We start from the raw sequence: 22,436 nt of genomic DNA on the forward strand, positions 1-22,436 counted from the left end.
GGAAGCACATCGTTCTTATTATAGGGAGCAAATAAAGAAGGATCCCCAATCGCCATATCTTTAAGTTTAGCCTGTTGAACTTGAGTCCAACAGTACTAGCGACAATGCGACCTGCAGCCACTCCAGGGGTTTTAGATTCCATTTTGGTCCAAAACACAACCATTTTCAACAATTCAAAAGCTAAAACAAAGGTACAAAGGTAAGTATTCAAAATTTACCTTCTTTAGGCCCATTGAATGGCCGATGATAACCTAAAATCAGCCTGAAATATGAGCCCTCGCAGGAAATCTGGGGAATTTGTCCTTGAGTTGAAACTGTAAAATAATAATCAAGTATAACATATTAACAGCGAAATAATGCAAACACATAACCAAGATAATCACTAACTTGTTTGAGACATCTCGAAGGTACAAAGGGTCTTCTACGACTCTTCTTCCGCTGTATGCAATGTCTTAGTGAATGGGGCCTGAGCTTTAGGGTTTCTTGCGTAAGAAGAGAGTGTAGGGAACCCAAGTATTTATAATATCAACAGCAGTAATCAATAAGGACACTACCCATTGTGTGACTGCTTATTAATCTAACCTTATCACTGTTATCACTTATCATTCATATTCTATATAATAGTTGTAATTCTATCATGACTGTTTAAGCTATAAACCTTAATACATATTGTTTATCAGCTTACAAACATAGTTATTGTTAATCTCTAATAGTCTCACGTGTCTGATAAGATCCATCCAAGTGTTTAGCTCTCTTTAGAACTTACATTCTCCCACTAGATCTTACACTTGGAATGGTTCTGATTATCTGGAATGAAAACTATTCTTAATTGGCCATGAGATTAGCATAACATAGTCACGGTTTCAAGTCTAGGTCATTAATCAACATCTACAAAGAACTAAAGGGTAACATACTTATCACTCTAAATAATATCCCCATAGTCACTCGTGTAGAGCTGAGCAACACATTAAACTCCAGTGACTATGGGGATATTATTTAGAGTGATAAGTATGTTACCATTTAGTTCTTTGTAGATGTTGATTAATGACCTAGACTTGAAACCGTGACTATGTTATGTTAATCCCATGGCCAATTAAGAATAGTTTTCATTCCAGATAATCAGAACCATTCCAAGTGTAAGATCTAGTGGGAGAATGTAAGTTCTAAAGAGAGCTAAACACTTGGATGGATCTTATTAGACACGTGAGACTATTAGAGATTAACAATCACTATGTTTGTAAGCTGATAAGGAATATGTATTAAGGTTTATAGCTTAAACAGTCATGATAGAATTACAACTATTATATAGAATATGAATGATAAGTGATAACAGTGATAAGGTTAGATTAATAAGGAGTCACACAATGGGTAGTGTCCTTATTGATTACTGATGTTGATATTATAAATACTTGGGGTCCTTGCACTCTCTTCTTATGCAAGAAACCCTAAAGCTCAGGCCCCATTCACTGAGACATTGCATACAGCAGAAGAAGAGTCGCAGAAGACCCTTTGTACCTTCGATATGTCTCCAACAGGTTAGTGGTTATCTTGGTTATGTGTTTGCATTATTCCACTGTTAATATGTTATACTTGATTATTATCTTACATTTGATATCAGAGCTTTCACATACCAATTAACCCTAAAAGGAAAGCATAAAGAATTGTTTTAAATTTCAGGTTAAGGACAAATTGTGTATTATGCAGGATGAACATCTGTATACATGTGATAGCTAAAGCTATCTATGTAACATGGATGTTTTTCATTAAGAATACAAATTAGTATTGGCACTAGGGATTGAAGCATCGTCACTGATCATCTAAAGATGTTCAGTAGTCCATGTTTTGATCTTGAGTGGCATGACACTTCACATTCCAAGGTATGAACACAGTCACTTCTTGCAATCCATAAAGGGTTGTAACAATGGCTACATAAAATCATATGTTGGCTGTGAAGGTGTTATGACTAAAGAAAACCTTCATATAACTCACTAATCCAAAGATTCTTAAGTCAGTGATATAAAGAATGGGAATTAAATATTAACATTTTCCATGTTGCAGCCATGAACTCTAGCTCCATGAACCGCAACACAGTTGAACCACTCACTGGTGTCAACTACAAAAAATGGAAACAAGACTTGGAGATAGTTTTAGGTGTCATTGATATGGACCTAGCACTGAGAACTGAGGAACCCCCATTGCCTATTGATGGTTGCACTTCGAGCCAAAGATCAAAGTATGAAAAGTGGCAGAAGTCAAACAGAATTTCATTGATAATAATCAAGAGATCCATGACAGATGTTATTCATGGAGGATTTCCAAAGTCTTCAAATGCACATGAGTTTATGAAATCCACCGAGGAGAAGTACAAAGAATCCAAGAAGACTAAAACTGGCAATCTTATGAATTCACTCACATCAATCAGGTATGATGGTGAAGGAAGTGTACGTGAATATATACTCATAGTAATCGACATTGCTGGAAAGCTAAGAAACCTTGAGGTACCAATTTTTGAAACCTTTTTGGTTCATGTCATGAACTCTCTGCCAGATTTTTATACTCAGTTGAAGGTCTCTTATAATGCTTTGCAAGCTAAATGGGATGTGAATGAATTGATTTCGATTTGTGTGGGTGAAGAAGTGAGAATTAAAAAGGAAATAACTGAAAGGAGAAGATTGAATCTGTGAATTATGTTCAAAGTTACACTAAGGGCAATAAAAACTACATGCCTGATGCCAACAAAATGGAGGGTACCAGAAACATTCCCACCTCTAGAAAGACTTTCAAACTTAATTCCAACTCCACTGTTTTCAAATGTTATTTTTGCAAAAAGACAGGCCACATGAAGAGGAATTGTCCTAAGCATAAAGCGTGGCTTGCAAAACAAGAAGCAAAAAAAGGTAAAAATAAATTTTCAAACATTTTTGCTTGTTTTGAATCAAATTTGATTGATGTACCTAGCAATGCTTGGTGGCTTGACTCCGGCTCTTCTATTCATGTAACGAATTCATTGCAAGACTTCATAACAATAGAGCACCAAATAAGGATGAAGTTAAAGTCTATGTTGGCAATGGAAGAGGAGTTGAAGTCAAGGCTCTAGGGACTGTTAGGTTAAAACTAGATTTTGGGTTTTGTTTAGAACTTGAGAATGTGGTTTATGTACCTCCATGAGAAGGAAATTGGTTTTGCTAGGTTTTTATTCCACTTTGAATAATATTGGCTTCAATGTTTTTTATAAATCTTCTCATATATATGCACCGGCTCTTTATATGATGGAATGTTCAAATTCCAACTAAATAAAAGTGAAAATATTTTCAATGTTGAAAAGGAAGTCTCAAGTCCAAAAAACTCATCAAACCTTTGGCATAAAAGGCTCGGCCACATCTCCAAACCTAGAATGGAACTATTAGTCAAAAACCAGATTTTCCATCCATTAAACTTTAATGATTTTAAATTTTGTGTTGATTATGTCAAGGGAAAGTTAGTGAATAAAAGAAAGGATCAACTAGGAGCAAAACAACTCCTAGAAATCATTCATACAGATATTTGCGGCCCTTTCCCTACGTAAACAATTGAAGGAAACAAGTATTTTATTACATTCATAGACGATTTCTCTAGGTACTGTAACATATATTTGATCATCGAGAAATCTAAAGCATTGGAAGTTTTCAAAATTTTTAAAACTGAGGTTGAAAACCAGTTGGAAAAGAAAATTAAAATTGTAAGGTCTGATAGAGGTGGTGAATACTATGGAATGTATACTCAGACTGGGACGCATCCTGGTCCTTTCGCTTTGCTCTTGCAAGAAAATGGAATTGTTGCGCAATACACAAATCCAGGCACACTTGAACAAAATGAGGTTGCAGAGAGGAGAAATCGAACTTTATTGGACATGGTACAGAGCATGATGTGCTGAGTGAATCTTTCTAAGTTTCTGTGGGGAAAGGCAGTCAAGACTTCCAACTATATTATCAACAGAGTTCATTCGAAGTCCGTCAACAAAACTCCCTTTGAATTACGGACTACAAGAAAACCCAGTTTGAATCACATGCATGTTTGAGGGTGTAAAGCTGAAGCTAAACTGTACAATCCTAATGGTAAGAAACTTGATCCAAAGACTGTAAGTTGCTTTTTTATTGGATACTCAGAAAGATCGAAGGGCTTTAGATTCTATTGCCCTAATAATCATGAGACTAAAATAGTTGAAATTGGGAGGGCAATGTTCATGGAAAATGACATGGAGTTTGATTCTGGGACAAGGAAAGATGATTTTATATTTGATGAAGAATCTGAGATAATGATTGAATCGCAACCCACTTCCACTTCAATTGAAGGCCCTACACCTATACCAATTACTGAACTAAATGGAAGCCCTATTGAAGAGATTGAAGAAACTGAAGATAACCTGCAAAGATAACCTGCAACAAGGGCAAAATAATGGTGAAGAGATTACAGATGTCCCTGACACAACAAACGAAAATACTATGCAATAAGATATTATGACGGAGCCTACACAGACAATAGAAGATAATGTTGCCACTATTAATTCCCCTATCATCTTGAGAAAGTCAACTAGGGTAAAAAGATCAATTGCCCTAGCTAATTTTGTGTATATGACTGAAGCTTCAGAGAACGTTATAGACTTGTCAGAGTTTGATGATCCAAAACTTTCAAGGAAGCTGTCACTAGTTTAAATTCTGAAAAGTGGTTGGAGGCCATGCACAGTGAGTTAATCTTTATGAAAGACAATGGAGTGTGGGAGTTGGTTGAACAAACTGATGCAATCAAACCAATTGGTTGCAAGTTGGTAGTCAAGACTAAAAGAGGCTCAAATGGAAATATAGAAAGACATAAAGCTAGACTCGAAGCAAAAGGGTTTACTCAAAGAGAAGGGGTTGATTACAAGGAAACGTTTAGACTTGTGTCAACCAAAGATGCGTTTACGGTTATAATGGCAACAGTAGCTCATTTTGATTTAGCTTCGCACCAAATGGACGTTAAAACTATGTTCTTGAATGGTGATTTGGAGGAAGACATATAAATGAAGCAACCAGAAGGTTTTGAAGTGGAAGGAAGGGATAAATTAGTCTGCAGGTTGAAGAAATCAATATATGGTCTCAAGCAAACATCAAGGCAATGGTACCTAAAATTTTAGAAAGTAATGAAGGAACATGGATTTACTGAAAATCCTTCAGACACTTGTATCTACCTGAAAATCAGTGGGAGCAGCTTTATCATGTTGGTTCTCTATGTAGATGATATTCTCAATGACATAAGTTGGTTGGATGAAACCAAGACTCTCTTGCATCAAAACTTTGAAATAAAAGATCTTGGGGATGCCTCATATGTTCTTGGCATTGAAATCAAAAGGGACAGAAAGAGAGGTTTGTTGGGGTTGTCACAAAAAGGGTTCATAGAAAAGGTACTTAAAAGATTCAATATGTTTTCATGTGGCATTACTGAGATGCCTATCTCAAAGGGTGACAAGTTAAGCAAAGCTCAGTGTCCCAAGAATGATTTAGAAAGGAAAATCATGGAAGAGAAACCGTATGCTTCTCTTGTTGGCAACCTTATGTATGCTCAAGTCTGTACAAGGCTTGACCTTGCTTTCACAATCAGTGTACTTGGGAGATTTCAGGCCAATGCAGGTGAAGCTCACTAGAATGCAGCTAAACGAGTATTGAGATACCTTCAGAGAACCAAAAAGCATATGTTAATCTATGAGAAGACAGATAATCTGGTTTTGTAAGGGTATAGTGATTCAGACTTTGCTGGATGCCCAGATGATCTCAAGTCAACTTCAGGTTTTGTTTTTACCATGGCTGGTGGAGCTGTGAGTTGGAGGAGTGTGAAACAAGCCACAGTTGTAGCTTCAACCATGGTGGCTGAATATCTTTCTTGTTGGGAAGCAATGGGCCAAGCCATTTGGACCTAAAATAAGAACTTAAAATTTGGGTTAAACTTAAATTTGGGTTTCGAATATAAACATCCAATGATAAATAAATAAAATTAATTATATTTGATTTGATTCGGTTCAGTTTAGTTTTTGAATCATTGAAACTGAACAAATAACTTTCGGTTCGGTTCGGTATTCTTAATTTGTTTCAATTTTTTTTGTTCATTTTTTCGGTTTCGGTTCCGTTTTCGGTTTTTCAAACCCACCCCTTCTTTCCGTTGTGCTTTATGCGTCTCTCTTGGATTTAACTCGTCTTGTTTTGTTAGGGGAATGTGAAGGGCTTTTATTACTCAGATTTTTAACCAGGACAATAATCAAAGAAACAACAAGAAAATTGAAATTTGAAAGAGCCAAATTGATAGCACAGTGGTTGGATTGATTCCTTTTCTAGAGGGAGAAATCAGGGAGCTAAGTTTTCGCCGATGGAGAAATCAGGGAGGAGAAGACGGAACCAACGTTGAAAAGCCTGGCTACAATGGCGTCGTTTAGGAGGATGGCCATTCCCTTAGTTTGAGGAACACAGAGTAAGCTTGACTTTCCTCCATTTGCTTCAATCGGTGCTAGAGAAATCTGATGTTTCTTTTTTGTTTGTTTTCCCTATTTTTTTTTTCTTCCATGAGAGAGCTGGTGTAAGTGAGGAGAGATTATCTGTTGTAACCATGGTATAGTTTTAGTGGTGTTGCTCATTCAATAGATACTTGTCACGTGTTCAAAAATTGCATCAACTGTTTGTGACGGATCTAACCTTGGTTGGGTTGGGTTATAGCCCAATTGAGAGTTTGGAGAAAAATGTAATACTTGTTATAAAACTAATGAGAAAATAGTAGAGAAGTGAGATGTAGATAGTAGAGAAAGACAACAGAAAAATGTTCTCCATACTATCTTTCATCTTTGAAAGGCATCTATTTATAAGCTTACGGTGAATTGGAATTTAACCCCTACTTAGTACAATAATAAGAGCACTGGTTACAAAACATTAAGGCCTCGTTTGGCACACCGTATAAAGCATCGGATAGTACTAATAATACGGAGTACGGTGTTTGGTGTCCATTTGTATTAAATAGCCACCGGATAAAACAATCCAGTCCCACCAATTTAATACAGCCTATACCCGCTTAGTTATCCTCCCCTATCGGTTGGTATAATTAGTCAGGCGTCCCCTTTTCTTCGACCCTCTCTTCTCCAGCACACTGTGAACTCCTTATCAACCATAAACAAGGTACTGCCGCTCTTTCTCCCTCCCTCCATCCCAACCGCCAGCAGAGGCTCCGGTGACAGAGGAGCCCAAGAAGGAAGAACAGCCAACCGAAACCCAGGACTCCATAAGAGATTTCATATCGATTTCTTCATTTGCTCCAATTTTTTGCTTCTGGGTTTTCAATTATGGTGAAATCTGCACAAACAAGGTTCAAAACAACCTCTTCTGAGAATTATTCTATCAATTTCTTTTCCTTTTTATTCATTTTCTAATACGCAAAGGTCTGTGGGTTGGCCTTCTCTCTCCTCAAATCTTCACGTTCATCTCTTTCTTCATCCAAAGCTTTCATCTTCATGTCAATGCCACATCCCACCATTAAAAAATTCAAAACTTAAAATCTTTTCCATTTTTTCAATTTCAACTCTCTCAAATCTCGTATTCGAATCCACGGTTCACGGACTTCAATCTGGTCCCCGACCATTGGGGCTTCGATGTCCGGTCGTGGCTGGAGGCGTTCGCGGCAGAGTACTCGCTGTTAGAGGAGCTTCGGCTGAAGAGGATGACGGTGACTGATGAGAGTCTGGAGAGGTTGGGTGTTTGTTTTAGTGGGTTCAAAGCTCTTTCGTTTGTCAGCTATGATGGGTTCAGCTCCGATGGAAATTGTTTTTCACAAAAATAATAACAGTACGATTTATCCAGTACAATACCAAACACAGTATTAAATAGTCAGTCTCTAGTCCGATATTACACCAAACGCCCGACTAATTTAGTCAGTACTATCCGCTGACAATTTATCCTATCCGACTGAAATAGTCAGTACAGTCCGAGCTGCCAAACGAGGCCTAAGAGAGGAGGTTATTGATATTATGGTGGTCATCCGCATTCCATACATTTACATTACTTCCCCTTGAATGTTTACCAGCCAATGATATAGTTGCCTTATTGAAAATCTTGCGTGGGAAACCTGATGGGATAAAACCTAAGCGAAGGGAAACATAGTGCAACATTCTTTAGGATCATTGATATAGTGCTAGATGTGCTCAATATTGCCTCGTTAAAACATTATTAGGTGAAATTTAGTGGGACAAAAACTTAGTCGAAGAGAAAAAAAGTACAACGCGCATATGTCCTTTATTTTGAAAGTTGTTGGATGCTCCCCTCATGAGATATTGTCCCTGATAACAACATACTTAAACTATTTGATGGTAGGAACATTAATAAAAGTGAGATTGTATCTATCTTCTTCAGAATGAGCTTTGGCAACTCTAGTATATAATTTCTTCAGTATCATCATAGACTATCTTTCATTTGTATAGCTAATGAGGTTAGAGAAATACCAAAATATCTAGACTATTTTTATGAAGTATTTCACTAATGTAAAGTGATTAGAAACAATTCAGAAAATAATTATACATGCTTTAACATAGCACTAAAATAATACAATATGAAAAATAATACTTTACTTATACGAGGATAAGTGTATAGATAAACTACATAACATAGCTAGACATTCACAAGAATTCTTGTATGCTATTTAAGCAATTCATGAACTCTGCAAGAGTAAATTTCCTAACTTCTTCAAAAATGAATACGTTGCAATGATTTCGGGCTTGAATTAAAATTCAATTTAATAGAGTACTCATTAAGGCAATTTAAATAATTTTCTTTTAAGAAAAATTGAGTATATACTTTGAACGGGTTAATTAAACTAACATCTCTTGAGGCTTATCGATTTTTTTACAAAACCCTTTCACATTTAAAACATTACACTAACACCCCCCTCATGTTTTAATTCACTTTTAAATAATCCCTTCAGTCAAAGTTCTACTAATAAATTAACAACTTTACCCTTACAACTAATTAATTAAATAGAAATATATTAGAAAAAAACATTAATAATAAATTAAACATTAAAAGAATAAATTAAAAACTTAAAAAATAGAAAAGGCGAAAAAAATAAGAGTAAACCTAAACCTTCCCCAATTCCATTCCCCGCCGTTTTCCCTTCTCGTCGTCCCACCATTGCCACCTTCATCCTTTTGCTTCTCCCCCGCCCGACCCTCGCTACTCACTACCCCGTCACTGCTTTAACAATTTTGCATGCCAAAGCCATCCATAGCTTCTTCAATCTCTCTCTCCTTCTTTTCCTCTTTCATCCCGCATCTTCTTCCTCTCAACAAAAGCTCAACTGGAAGAGAGGCGAGTTCCCGGGCGTCTCGGATACATCGACTCCAGCGACTTACAGAAAAACTTGCGCTCCTTCCGCTTTGAAAAATGTGAAGAATAAGGTGGATCAGAAGAGCAATGCCAAGGCCTAGGTCAACACTGTCACCGAGGCCCTGTCCGACGCCATTGAGAAGAAGCAGTGTCTCTATGCTCTTGAGGTTTTTGCCCTTAATTTAAAGAAAAATTAAGAAAATTTTCATCTTTGTCTGAACAATCTGACTGACGAGGCATTTTCTGTTCTTAACCTGATGAAGACCCTCCCGCAATGCCAGTTACTCACGGTGCCTCGATAAAGGTTTGCATTTGATTTATTTCATTTTAAAATTTTAATTTATGTTTTAATGTTTAATTTATTTATTTTTAATATTTTCTTTATTATTTAATTAATTAGCTATAAGGGTAAAGTTGTCCATTTATTAGCAGAATTTTGACTGAATGGATTACGTGAAAGTGAATTAAAACATGAGGGGTGTTAGTGTAATGTTTCAAATATGAGGGAGTTTTATGAAAACTCAATAAACCTCGGGGATTGTTAGTATAATTAACCCAACCTTGAGCTTAGGCTCTTTCAATACTTTGATATTATCTTTAAGCAATTTATAAATTTTCATGTCACTTTCATATCTTTTGGGATTTGTTCTTATGTATCCCTAAAAAAATCGCTTAGATATGCTTTAAGCATTATATAATCCTTAAAAAATTTCACATAATTGTGAATCCCCATAAATATGTAGTATAAACGCTTCATAAGAATAAAACATGGTTGCATATATAATTTTCATGTCTCCATGGTAAACCTTGTATGGTACCAAGTGAGTTTATTTTACACATATTCCTATCCTTTTTGGCTTTATAATTGCGTGTTTCAATTATAAGTCCAACCGCAAGTGGCTCTTTGCCACAGTGATAAAAAGATGTTGAGCTGTTGCATAACGGCGTGAGTTCAAACTCCGTGAATGACTAATCTAACATCTAATCTAAGGCCATCTCCAACCGAAGGGTCCAGAGAGCCAGAGGGCAAAAAATAGCCCGAAAACAGTCTCCAAGGGCTAGGCCATATGGCTCGTGGGCCCCATGAAATCTGAAAGGGCCAAAGGGCCAAAGCATTGGCCGCATGCAACCAACCAGCCAACCTGGGGGTGGCCAGAAATTCCAGCAATCCTGTCGGATATAACCGACAAGAATATATTTAATATAAATTTATTCATGTCTGTTATATCCGATAGGAATGCTTAAACAAAAAATTGAATCTAACGGCTAGCTGACGCCAGTTACTGTTGGATTCAATTTTTTTTTTTAATTCTTAAAAGTTCTAATGTTTTTCCTATAAATACCTAAACCATTCATTCACCATTGCTCACAAAATTTAATTTGTAGTTTTAAATTTAATTTGTAGTTTTTAAATATAAGTTGTAGTTTTTAAATTTAAGTTGTTGTTGTTTTTAAATTTAAATAATAAATTATGTTTGACCCTATGACCCTTTGGCCCTCGGTTGGAGACGGTTTTTTGTGACATGGCTAAAACGAGCCCTTTGGCCCTCGGTTGGATATGGAGGCAAATATAGCCCTGTACTGTCCATTAAAATATTAATATCTTGAAGGACCAAAGGGTTAAAACGAGTTCTTTGACCAGCTCTCGGTTGAAGATGACCTAACCAAATTTATCGTTTGACAAAAAAAAAAAAAAATTATAAGTACAATCATTCCACATCTTTTAAATATATTCAACTTCATTGAATTGCCTTCTCCAGTTTAGCCAATTATATTTTAGTTGTCGGCATTCATCACTCTGTATAATATCATCTTATAGCCCTTAACAATATAGTACGTACTGTAAATCCCATATGTCATAGATGATTATCCATTTGACACCACTTTAGATAACTAATATTGCATCTTACAGATAACATAAATCACTTGCCACAACTTTAGATTATCAAATCCGGACACCAATCCTTGTAGATACTGATTGTTTTTTTTGTTTCCTCACTTTCTCTATGTAAACTTTATTGAGAATAATGTTTCTGATTATTTCCCATTAATTCTCAAAGTAATATTACACATGTATATATAGTTACACTTTGGGTAAAAACAAAATAAATTCCCTACAGTAACTATCTAACTGAAATAGTAACTATTATGAGTTACCATTACAATGAGGTACTATTTTATCCTTATCACACCCCCTCAAGCTAAACGGAGAGGATTGAAGAGAGAGCTTGGACCGAAGATGAAGAAATCTTTGTCGAGGAAGAGACTTGGTAAAAAGGTCAGCAAGTTGATCAGCATTGCAAACAAACTGAACTCGGATCAAGTGGGCTAAAACTAGCTCACAAATATAGTGATAATCAATTTCTACATGCTTAGTACGAGCATGAAAGACAGGATTTGATGCTAAGGCAATAGCAGAAACACTGTCGCACCAAATCTGAGGAATGATAGGTAGCTGGAAACCAATATTAGTGAATAATTGACAAATCCAAGTGAGTTCGGCTGCAGTATGAGCCAAGGAGCGGTACTCAGCCTCTGTAGAGGATCTAGCAATTGTGTGTTGCTTCTTTGCAGACCAACTGATGAGAGATGGACCAAGAAAAATACAAAACCCTCCTGTAGATCGTCGATCCCACGGGCAACCCGCCCAGTCAGCATCAGAGAAGGCTTTAAAGATCAAGGAAGAGGAGGATTTTGGAAACCACAAACCAAGGCCAAGGGTACCTTTTAAGTATCGTAAAATCCGTTTGACTGCCTGAAAATGTTGCTCTCTGGGTGAATGCATGAACTGGCATACCAAATTAACAGCAAAGGATAAGTCCAGCCGGGTCCAAGTTAAGTATTGGAGAGCCCCAACAATTGATCAGTACTCTGGCGGAGGATACCATATTGAGAATAATGTTTCTGATTATTTCTCATTAATTCTCAAAATAATATTACACATGTATATATAGTTACACTTTGGGTAAAAACAAAATAAATTCCCTACAGTAACTATCTAACTGAAATAGTAACTATTATGAGTTACCATTACAATGAGGTACTATTTTATCCTTATCAAACTTATCTTGCGGCTTGAATTTCAATCTTCTTGATTGCACTGTCATCCATATAGCAAAGATATTCACAACAGCAAATACAAACCACCCCCCCCCCCCCCCCCCACCCCCAAACAAAAAAAAAAAAAGAAAATAAGAAAACAACGACGGTAAAATTGGTCTCCCCGATCTAATTTTATTTCATCACCAATTTCTTAAGTATTCTACTTTAGGGACTCAAATACGTTTGATTAAAACATGATAACCAAAATAGTAGATCAACATCTTCATGATCGCTTAATAGGTGCCCATAAGAGCGGTTATATATTGTAACATAAATAATAGGGTAAATTACACAAAACTACTTCAACTATGGGTTGAATCACAATCTCATACCTCATGTTTTAAACAATATAATTTCATACCTCAACTTATGAATTCGTTGCAATGTCAGACCTCAGTTAATTTTTTTGTCAATTTGTCTATTAAATGATGATATGGCAGGAATGGAGCTCACTTATTCCCCAACTAAAATAGAAAATTAATAAATTACTAATTTTTTATTTAACAATTAAAATGAATTAAAAAAAGAAAAAACCTTTCTTCCTCAAATTTTTCCAATTTCCCAAATTTTTCCGGTTCCTCCCCTCACCTCAGGCGCTTCAACGTCGGCGAGGACTACCCCGTATTTGACAGCCTCTTCGATATCTGCATGGCCTCCGTCAGCGGCTCAATCGTCGCTGTCGATTCCGACGTGATTCCCATTTGGGTCGTTGAATTCCAGGTTTCGACCCATGTCGAACTTGCCGGCGAGCAACGGGGCGACGAATGGGACGTTGACATTGGTGAAGAGGCCAAAGTATTGGCTGGCGAAGGCGTTGGGCGGCGAGGTGGAGTTGGAGAGGACAAAGCAGAGGCCGAATCTCGGGATCGACGGGAGGATGGAGAAGATGAAGGTGTTGGTGAAGGAGGCGACAGAGGTAGAGTTAGAGGTGTGTTTTCTGAGAATTTTTGTTGGGTAGAAGATGCAGCCTACGGCAAACTGGTAGGTGTTATTTGTGAGGCGAATGGCGGCGTAGAGTCGGGCGTCGTTGATGAGAGTGAGGTCGGTGGCAATGGTGATGTTGGAGAAGGAGTTGAAGCGGAAGTCAAGAGCAGAGGTGCGAAGAGGAAGAGGTGGTTGAAGAGAATGATGAAGACGGCTGAGAAGGATGGGTGGGGGGACGGTGCAAGTATTTAGGAAGGTAGTCGACGATGGGGGTGTAGGAGAAGGGTAGTGGAGCAAACTCGGGGAATTGAAAATATCTGAGGAGTATAATTTTTTATTAATTCATTTTAATTGTTAAATACAAAATTAATTTTTTGTTAATAATTAATTAATTTTTTATTTTAGTTGGAGAATGAGTGGACCCCACTCTTGCCACATCATCATTTAACAGTCAAATTGACAATAACTTTAATGAAAGTCTGATATTACAACGAATTTATAAGTTGAGGTATGAAATTGCAATGTTTAAAACATGAGGTATAAGATTGTGGTTCGACCCATAGTTAAAGTAATTTTGTGTAATTTACCCTAAATAATATGATTTTCAGAATTAGTCAAATGTAAAATCTTTATAGATGAGAGAACTTAGGGTTCATAATACAAAAGACTTAAATATAATCATTTGAAGCAGCTTATAATTAAAATGCCTCCAACATGTAATAATTTGGATAAATTACATTTTACCCCTCAAGTTTGGATGCAATTACGAAATGAATTTTACTTTCTACTGGAAATGAATACAAAACATAAGTATATTTTCTATTACTAACGTGGCGGCCATTCTATGTAAAAGGATCATCGCAAGATCCTTTTCCTAGAGATCCCATGATTGGGACTGTGGATGCAAATTTCTTTCTCCTTGTTCTTAGACAAATTACACCTACAAAACAAATAACACCTTAGGTCAAGGCCAAGAGCCTCACGTGCCCATGATGAATGGGGGTTAGGGGGGCTTTGGCCGAAGAACCATTGATGCCAAAGTTACAATTTTGAGAGAAAAGTGTTTAGAGAATTTTGAGAATTTAGTAAGAGAATTGGAATTGAGTTTTGGAGAAAATGAGATGGTATATATAGGGGTGTGGCCGGCCCCCTTAGGAGAGATGGTGACCGGCCATTTGTGGTATTTTTGGGTGTAATTTGTAGTTAATTAGTCAATTAATAGATTAATTGGGTAATAAATCAATTAATTAACTAATTAATATAATTTGGAAGGAATGTTTTGGGGGTTACCTTGTGGAGAAGATTTGATGAGGATTGATGAAATAGGTTTTGAATAAATAACTATTTTGGACACTTTTGATTTGATTGAGGGATGATTGTCCACTGCTCGTGAGTAGGAGTCCCGGTGTTCCTCGAGGGTAATTTTGTCATTTTAATCCTAGAATTCACGTGTCGCCTCCATATTTTTCTTGATTATTTTTGGCTCCACAGGGATCGTTCATCGTATATCGTATGGTTAGTTTTCATTTTTAAATTTTAAAATGATTTTTTACCGCAAGATGTACGATGGACGGTCACGATCATGGGATCCCCAAGAAAAAGATCTGGCAAGTATCCTTTTCCCCATTCTATGACCTCTTAAGATCACTTGATCAGGTTTGCAGAACCTAATATGAAATTTACCATCACTAGTATTCAAAACTCAAATAATTCTAATCTCAAAAAATCCTCTTAGTAACTCTACTTCGAAAATATTTCACTTCAGGGAATGATGTAGGACTAACGAGATGTAACATACAAAATTTAGGTCTAATAAATAAAACATTGTTGTAGTCCTACTAGATTAGGAATGAGATTGTGTAAATCCTAGTATATCTTGAAATATCTTTTATATTCCTATTAGGAGTTGATTACCTATTAAGAGTTATAATCCTAAAAGGATAAGGAATTAACATTCCCTACTACTATAAATAAAGGTACAATGGGGGTGGAATAGAACACACCTCACAATTACACATCTCTCTCTTCTTTCTCTATGCCGCACCTTCCCTCTCTCTCTGGCCTCCATAATTGTTCAGTAAATTATGCTTACAACAAACACATATTTATTAATATATAAAAATAAATAAGTCCAAGATGAGAAAAATACTAATATGATTGGAATTTCATGATACAACCAAGTGCGATAAAGGGTGCTTCATTGAAATTTGAACTCTGGAGAAGCTTTGAATTAGATATGAAGTCAGCAAAAGAAGGCATTTGCGTGTTTTTATTTTTGTCAAACGATAAATTTCGTTAGATTAGTCACTAACGGAGTTTGAACTCACACCGTCATGCAATGGCTCAAAACATTTCCACCACTGTTATAAGAGCAATTCCAGTTAAGGGCTCCCCATGGCAATATGCAATTGAATCCCCTCTAGTGAATACTAACTGCTTTTAATGAACAGTAATATCTTTTTGCATCTCCATCTCTAAACTGAATAGCCATGACAATAGACAATAAAATATTAGTATTTATTTATTTTATAAAATAATATAAAAAATTAATTTAAATTTCGAATAAAATTTTTAATCGATCTTGTCATGTCAGGTGTCATTATCCGAAAGTAAAATTTTTGTAGATAGATTTCGATAAAATTTTTAAACAATTTTGTCACGCGATATGTCTTTACCTATTTAGAATCATTGAAAATATTGAAATGTGGTGTAAGGTGGGAGAAAATGATAAGGTAATTATAGAAAAAAAAATTTATAATTTTATAATTTTTTTTGAATTTTTTTTGGATTTTTAATTTGTTTAAAAAAATTATTAACTTAATTAATCTAGACCATTGGATTACAAAAAATTTGAAATCCAATAGCCCAGAACGTGACACGTGGCCCACCCAAACATTTATGAAATTTTTATTTAAAAAAAAAAGTAATGTTGAAAAAACTAGATCATTGATCTGAAAATCAAATAGTGCAGATTCAACATGATTGAGTGGGGTTGACATGTGGGCCCCATCATCTGAAAATATGCTGGAGATGCGTAACCACGCGCCTTCTGCAAATTCTTTTAAAATGTGGTTGACATCAGCTTGACGTCACTTTCCCCTCAGGCACTTGGGCCTTGAATTCCGGCTTGACCTCTCCCACGAGCTTCCCTTTAGTCCAATAGCCCTGATGGGCTGGAGCTAGTTTTGGGGGCAATTGGATTGGATTTGTTGCCAATCTCCATTGCTAGATACTACAGTGGGGTTGCTCTAAAGTGCTACTTACGCGTTTGCACGTTTGCAACAAAACAAAAAAGACGTTATTTTGGTGTCGGTCAATTTAAAAATATTGATTCATTAGTTCATTTGTCTTTGGTCAGCATAAGAATCCAACGAAATTTCAGAAAAAGGATTTTATATGTCACTGGATTAGCAGCAGTCAACTGCCCCACGTATCTAAACATGAACCTTCGTCGCATGTTGAAAAGTAAAATCGCATATAAATACAAAAGATATACACCTACTTAGACAGATGTGAGAACGGCGATATCCTGTCGAAAGTTTCCAGTTATTGCAGATGAGAGAACAATAATATTTTAAATCCTAATTCATTTATTTTTAGTCAGATTTTTTATTCCCTTAGTATTTCTTGGTAAAGACCACGAAATATCTCCAGGGCGGGACAATTATTTTGGGCAATAGAAAGTAGTAGCAATTTCCCACTTTCTCTTGACCACGTAATCAACTCCTCTTTTCATTAATATGGGGTTTTTGTTTTTGTTATTTTTCTGAAGTTTTAACTTTAACTCCTTTTAATTTAATTATAATTTTAAAATCATTGAAGGACAATTTAAAATTTATAATATTTTAAACACTTTTGTGTTGCTCTCTTCTATATCTTTATATATAAAGCCCGAAAAAAAAAAATGACTCATTCATAATCTCAACTTACCCTCTCTAATTAAAATTTAAAATAAAACAAATTAATTTTAACAAAATTTCAAACTAACAGAACAAAACTACCAACTACATGAACCATTCTTCTTTTTATTTTTTATTTTTTATTTTTTTTATTTTTTTAAATTTTAAAAAATAAAATAAAATAATAGTATAAACAAAACAAAAAAGGCGAGTAAAGAGTGAGATGTAAAAGAATAAATCGTCACTGCGGGTGAAAGACTGGTTTTATACATGGAAGAAAGAATGCTGTACACTGTAGACGCGTTAACTGACAGCAACAACAGCGAAAGAAGGAAGTTGTAAGGAAGTTGTAAGGAAGTTGTTATAAATCGGAATGGAGGAAGTTGTAAGGAAGTTGTTATAAAACGGAAATGGAGGAAGTTGGAAGGATGTTTATGTGGTGTTGGCGTCGTCGTTGGAGGAGTGGTGACGCCCACTGACGCTATATAGATCACTAGATTACTAAAGGATAAACATATTAATTGACAGCGTCAACAGCGGAAGGAGGCCTTAGTGATGGAGATGGAGATGCAGATGAAAAGTTACCTGAAAGATGGCAATGTTGGTTCCGTCGTCGGAGTAGTGACGCCTACTGACAGCAATGTTGGTGTCGGAGTCGGAGTAGTGACGCCCAATAGCACTGCCAATCACGAACTTGCTGCTCAGGTTCTCCCTGCTTCCCTCGCTTCCCTCCCTTCCTTCCTCCCTCCCTCCCTCCCCTCTTTCTATCCAATCAATTAAGTTCATTAGTTCCCCTATACCAAATTTCTATATGCACCGTTACCAACTCATTTTTCGTATTTTATTTCAACTTTCAACTTCCAGCCCTTGCTCAAGTTGCGGGTCGCAGCCTTGTTTTTCAAAGCTGCATATCAATTTATGGAAGGTGCGTGCGGTTACTCTAAAAAACGCAAACTTATTGCCTGATGGTTGGCTGTTTTGCTCGTTATGTTACAGTTATTTCTGTATGATTCTAGTCCATATACGGTTGTGCAGCAAAAGGTAGTTGGGAGATGAACGAGATAAATACAACCGAGGAAGCAATTCCAACTAGGTACTACTGCTACAGGTGTCGTCATCTGGTCACTGTGGATGTCGAAGTCGAAATCAAATGCCCTTTCTGCCAAGACGGCTTCATCCAACCATGCGAGGGTGTTAACTCACGCTACCTAACCATGTCATCCGAATCTGAGCTTTCTGAAAGTGGTTCAGATGGAGAGGTGCGCACCATTTTAATTTAAGGAAAACTAATTAAAATCGTTTGAAAACTTTAAATTTTAAAGATAAGAATAAAATAAATGGTAAAGTAAATAGTACCAAAATTAATCTTTTAGTGTGAAAATTTGATTTTTCATCAAAGTGAACAGCACCGGAAGATTTTCGTTAAAATTCCCTTTAATCTACCCTTTGATCAAACCTTCATTGTCTTAGACTCTTAGCTCTTAAAACAAATATTATCTTCCCGTATTCGTTTATCATTCATAATTTCAAATGAACTTTGAAGTAATTTGGGCGATTCCAACTCTTGATTGCAGGGCCTCGTTGACGAGCAACGCCATGTGATACGGGTATTGGTCTTGAGCTTCAGTCAGCTGGTTTTTATCCTTGGGATCGGAAGGTTCTCTGTTTTCTAACAAAAAAAATAGAAAACTTTTAGTCCTAAAAAATGATTGCTTTTAGATAAATACTGTAAGTAAGATTAAAAACTAATTTTAGTCAATTGATTTGTGTCCAAATGAGATTAAAAACTAATTTTAGTTGTTTAACTCTTGTCCAAATCAGCATTTATATTTCACGTCATATTTAATTTCTTTGATATAATTTACTATGTTTTGTCTTCCTATATTACCCCTAAATATTACTATTAAATGTTTTTTTTTTATTCAAAATGAGCATCGGCCATTTAAGGATGCAACATCAAAGGACACCTTGACTTTTTTCATGTTGTAATTTAGGCAGGATGATATGAAAAATCTTTCCGGGCACTATCATAAATTAATCAAAGTCAAAATTAGTCTACTAATGTGGAACATACCAAGAAGGTCAAATAACTAATTATAGGGGGCACAATGGGAACAAAAAGAGCCATTAAAGAGTTTAAAAACAACAAAATATGAGTTATAATAATCATGATGACATGGAGGAATAAGATCAAGGCTTAAATGTTAAAATAGTCGTTGTGTTTTAGTTATTGGATCAATAGTCCTTATGTTTTCAATTTGACCATTTTAGTCCTTATGTTTATCTTCATTGACCAATTAAGGACATTTTCATTAAATTTTTATAAAGAAACTATAATTACTATAAACTTTTTTTTAAAAATTATTTATTTGATTTAAAATATTAAAAAATAATATTAAATTAAAAATTAGAAAAAAAAAATTATTCTCTTCTCAACTCTCCGACCTCCTTCCTAACATTGTCCTCTCTCTTTTCTATGCCACAACCTTAATCATTTTTTAGATTAAAAGTTTTATCTCTTATATGTGTTATTTCTGATTGATTTGCATTTTTATATAAAGATAAAGAGTAATTATATATCATATAATTTTTTTTATGAATTTTCTAAAAGATATTGAATAAAATGTCCTTATTAATTGGTTAAAAGAGACAAACATGAAGACTAAATTAGCCAAGTCGAAAACACGAAGACTAAATTGGTCATATGACCATAAGACAGGGATCATTTTGACATTTAAACCTAAGATCAAATATCTAATCCCACACCAGGTTTTAATGAAAAAAATTAGAACTTAATGTGGATCCTATTACTCACTAGAACTTCTACTGCAGGTTACTTCATCAGAGTGGATCCTGTTACTCACTAGCTGCGGCATCGAGATTCTGGCATCGGTTTTTGATCAGGTTTCCTCCCCACTTAATCCTCACTACGCATTAATTGGTATGCTGTTGGCAATTGTGGCTGTACTTGTTTGCATCTGCGAGCTCCTTCAAAATGCTATAAAGGAAAGAGTTGTATTGAGGAGTCGGGGAATGCTATGGTGTTTTCACTATCCAACTCCAAATAACATGCTTTTTGGTACATTCCCTGAAATTTTTGGATTAGGTCTGGCCATTGTTCAATGCATTTGCTCAGCAGTGCAGTATCATTTCAGCCGTCGCCATGCTACTAGTCCTATCAAACTGTCCCCTTTGCCTGTCGTGTTCGCTTTCAGTTTGGTTGTTTCAAAATTACTTCAGAGTCGGAGGTGCACCGTTGATGACACTCTTCAGAATGGTACCTAAGCAAAGACTAGATTCAAGTGAACATCGAAAATGAATCTGAAAGAAAAAAGACCCAGAAATTTTTCTCAGCAGGGAAACATGTGAAGTTGTCACCTTCAACTTGTTACGAAAGTTCATACAAGCTTCTGTGTAGAAATAGAAGATCATTGTTCAACAAATTATCAATTTCTTTTATGTTTAGCAGTATTGATTGCTGGGAGAATTAATTAAATTCTGCAGAAGGCTTTGAATTCTACAATTGTCCGATCACATCCTAGTCCTACAAATTGAGATGATTGCCTAAAACAGAAAGAGATCTTCTTAAGTGATTCGCACCTTTGAAATTTCATCAAAGGGTAAAAAATTATTACACATTTTAAGAGGTCAAAATAAATGAACCGTTTGATGAAATTTGAAAAGTTCGGATCACTTGATAGGGGATTCTCGCATGTCTTCTTAATTAATCCCGAAGCTCTAAAAATAAATTTAAAAAGTCACATAATACTACAATTCAGTACGATTTAGTAGTATTTCTCTTAACTGATAAGTATAAAATTTTAAGTTATTGCTTGTACATTATAACGCTAAATCAACTCTTCATTTTTAATGTAAATAATATCATTTATTAAAAAAAGAAAAAGAAAAAAAAAGAGGTTTAGACCAAAAATTTAAAAAGAATTAAAAAGAGAGGTTGCCATTGTTCCACTGTTAGCATTCTCAGACAACTTAGGTCCGAATCTTGTCAATAATAAATTTGATACCAAATTAGATTTTATTGCGTATCTTAGCTAAACTTCTCATTCCTTAATGAAAATATATCGTTGTATGAAAAAACCAAGGCTAGTAATAGAACTTGATAAATTCCCGACGATATGAAAAATGAAATAGAAAAAGAACTAGAGGTAAACAATTAAACAAATAAATACCTACCACATCAGGTTTAGGCCACAGCATGACGGAAATGAGGTGGGGAGGGCTCTCAATTGAGCATCCATCTTCTTCCAGGGACTATATTTACAGATCGCGTATCACAATTGGCAAAGGGAAGCAATTTTATACCTTTTCAGTCTTGCTCCGTTGCTGGCTGGGCTGTATAACATCTCAACCGCCTTCTCTGGTTGTCTCTCTTGTCACCGGGGCTGTTGATCGTGTTCCCCTACTTTGGGTTCGATATTTTGGCGGAGGATTGGAGATGGACCTGGGCTTGGAAGCAGCAGACAAGCTGAGACGAGACAAGGTTGTAGCGCTTTAGCTTGAGACGGCGCTGGGGTTTTCTCAGGGAGAGGAAAGAAGATACTGACTGCATTGATCATGGAGGGTGTGAACGTTAAATGTGAATGGCAATATCCATCTGCTGTTATATATACTGTGTGTGAACACTCTTATTTCCGCTACATATTGTGTGTTCACACTATCCATTAACACAATCTTGTCTTATTTTTTATTGTGTGTTCACACAATCCTCTCTTGTTTCCGTTATATATTGTGTGTGAACACAATCCTCTCTTAGTTTTTATTGGTCGACCAATCCTCTCTTATTTGGATTACTCTATTATTTCGTGACTGACTTGTGTGTGAATGCAACCTAATTACTTGCGTGGGACCCCTGTCTCACCGTGTACCCCAGCAGCTTCCTCGCTCTTTCTTCCCTCCGTCTACAACACGTTATTTGGATTACTTTATTACCCCTCCAGTTTCCCCCCTCTTTCTTCCCTCTTTCTGCATCACGTTATTTGGATTACTTTATTACGCCCTTCAGTTGCCTCTCTCTTTCTTCCCTCCTCCAACACGTTATTTGAAATTATTTTATTTGTTGCTATGTGTTGTGCACCCCCAGTTTCTTCGCTCTTTATTTACTCTGTGTGCAACACCAATAAAT

At 35.9% G+C, this 22,436-nt stretch overlaps 2 protein-coding genes and 1 long non-coding RNA gene across 4 annotated transcripts; 2 read left to right on the forward strand and 1 right to left on the reverse strand.

The window, feature by feature from the left end:
- The first annotated feature begins 2,060 nt into the window (after nucleotides 1–2,060).
- On the forward strand, nucleotides 2,061–2,684 carry LOC126590364 (uncharacterized). The gene has a single exon (XM_050255835.1). The coding sequence runs from the start codon at nucleotides 2,061–2,063 to the stop codon at nucleotides 2,682–2,684; it is 624 nt and encodes a 207-aa protein (XP_050111792.1).
- Nucleotides 2,685–17,712: 15,028 nt separating this feature from the next.
- Nucleotides 17,713–19,351, forward strand: LOC126588244 (uncharacterized). Its single transcript, XM_050253334.1, has 4 exons — nucleotides 17,713–17,998; nucleotides 18,158–18,218; nucleotides 18,329–18,552; nucleotides 18,868–19,351. The coding sequence occupies exons 1-4, from the start codon at nucleotides 17,849–17,851 to the stop codon at nucleotides 18,964–18,966; spliced, it is 534 nt and encodes a 177-aa protein (XP_050109291.1). The 5' UTR covers nucleotides 17,713–17,848; the 3' UTR covers nucleotides 18,967–19,351.
- Nucleotides 18,628–22,310, reverse strand: LOC126588246 (uncharacterized). 2 transcript variants are annotated; one of them, XR_007611379.1, is made up of 3 exons: nucleotides 21,488–21,997; nucleotides 20,109–20,574; nucleotides 18,628–18,962 (listed from the first exon to the last, which is right to left on the reverse strand). It is a non-coding gene; the product is annotated as an uncharacterized LOC126588246 (long non-coding RNA). The 2 variants fall into 2 exon arrangements; XR_007611378.1 differs by lacking the exon at nucleotides 18,628–18,962 and having other exon boundaries at nucleotides 19,906–20,574; nucleotides 21,488–22,310.
- Between the last annotated feature and the right edge of the window lie 126 nt (nucleotides 22,311–22,436).

Source organism: Malus sylvestris, chromosome 11, assembly GCF_916048215.2.
Source record: "Malus sylvestris chromosome 11, drMalSylv7.2, whole genome shotgun sequence".
NCBI lineage: Eukaryota > Viridiplantae > Streptophyta > Magnoliopsida > Rosales > Rosaceae > Malus > Malus sylvestris.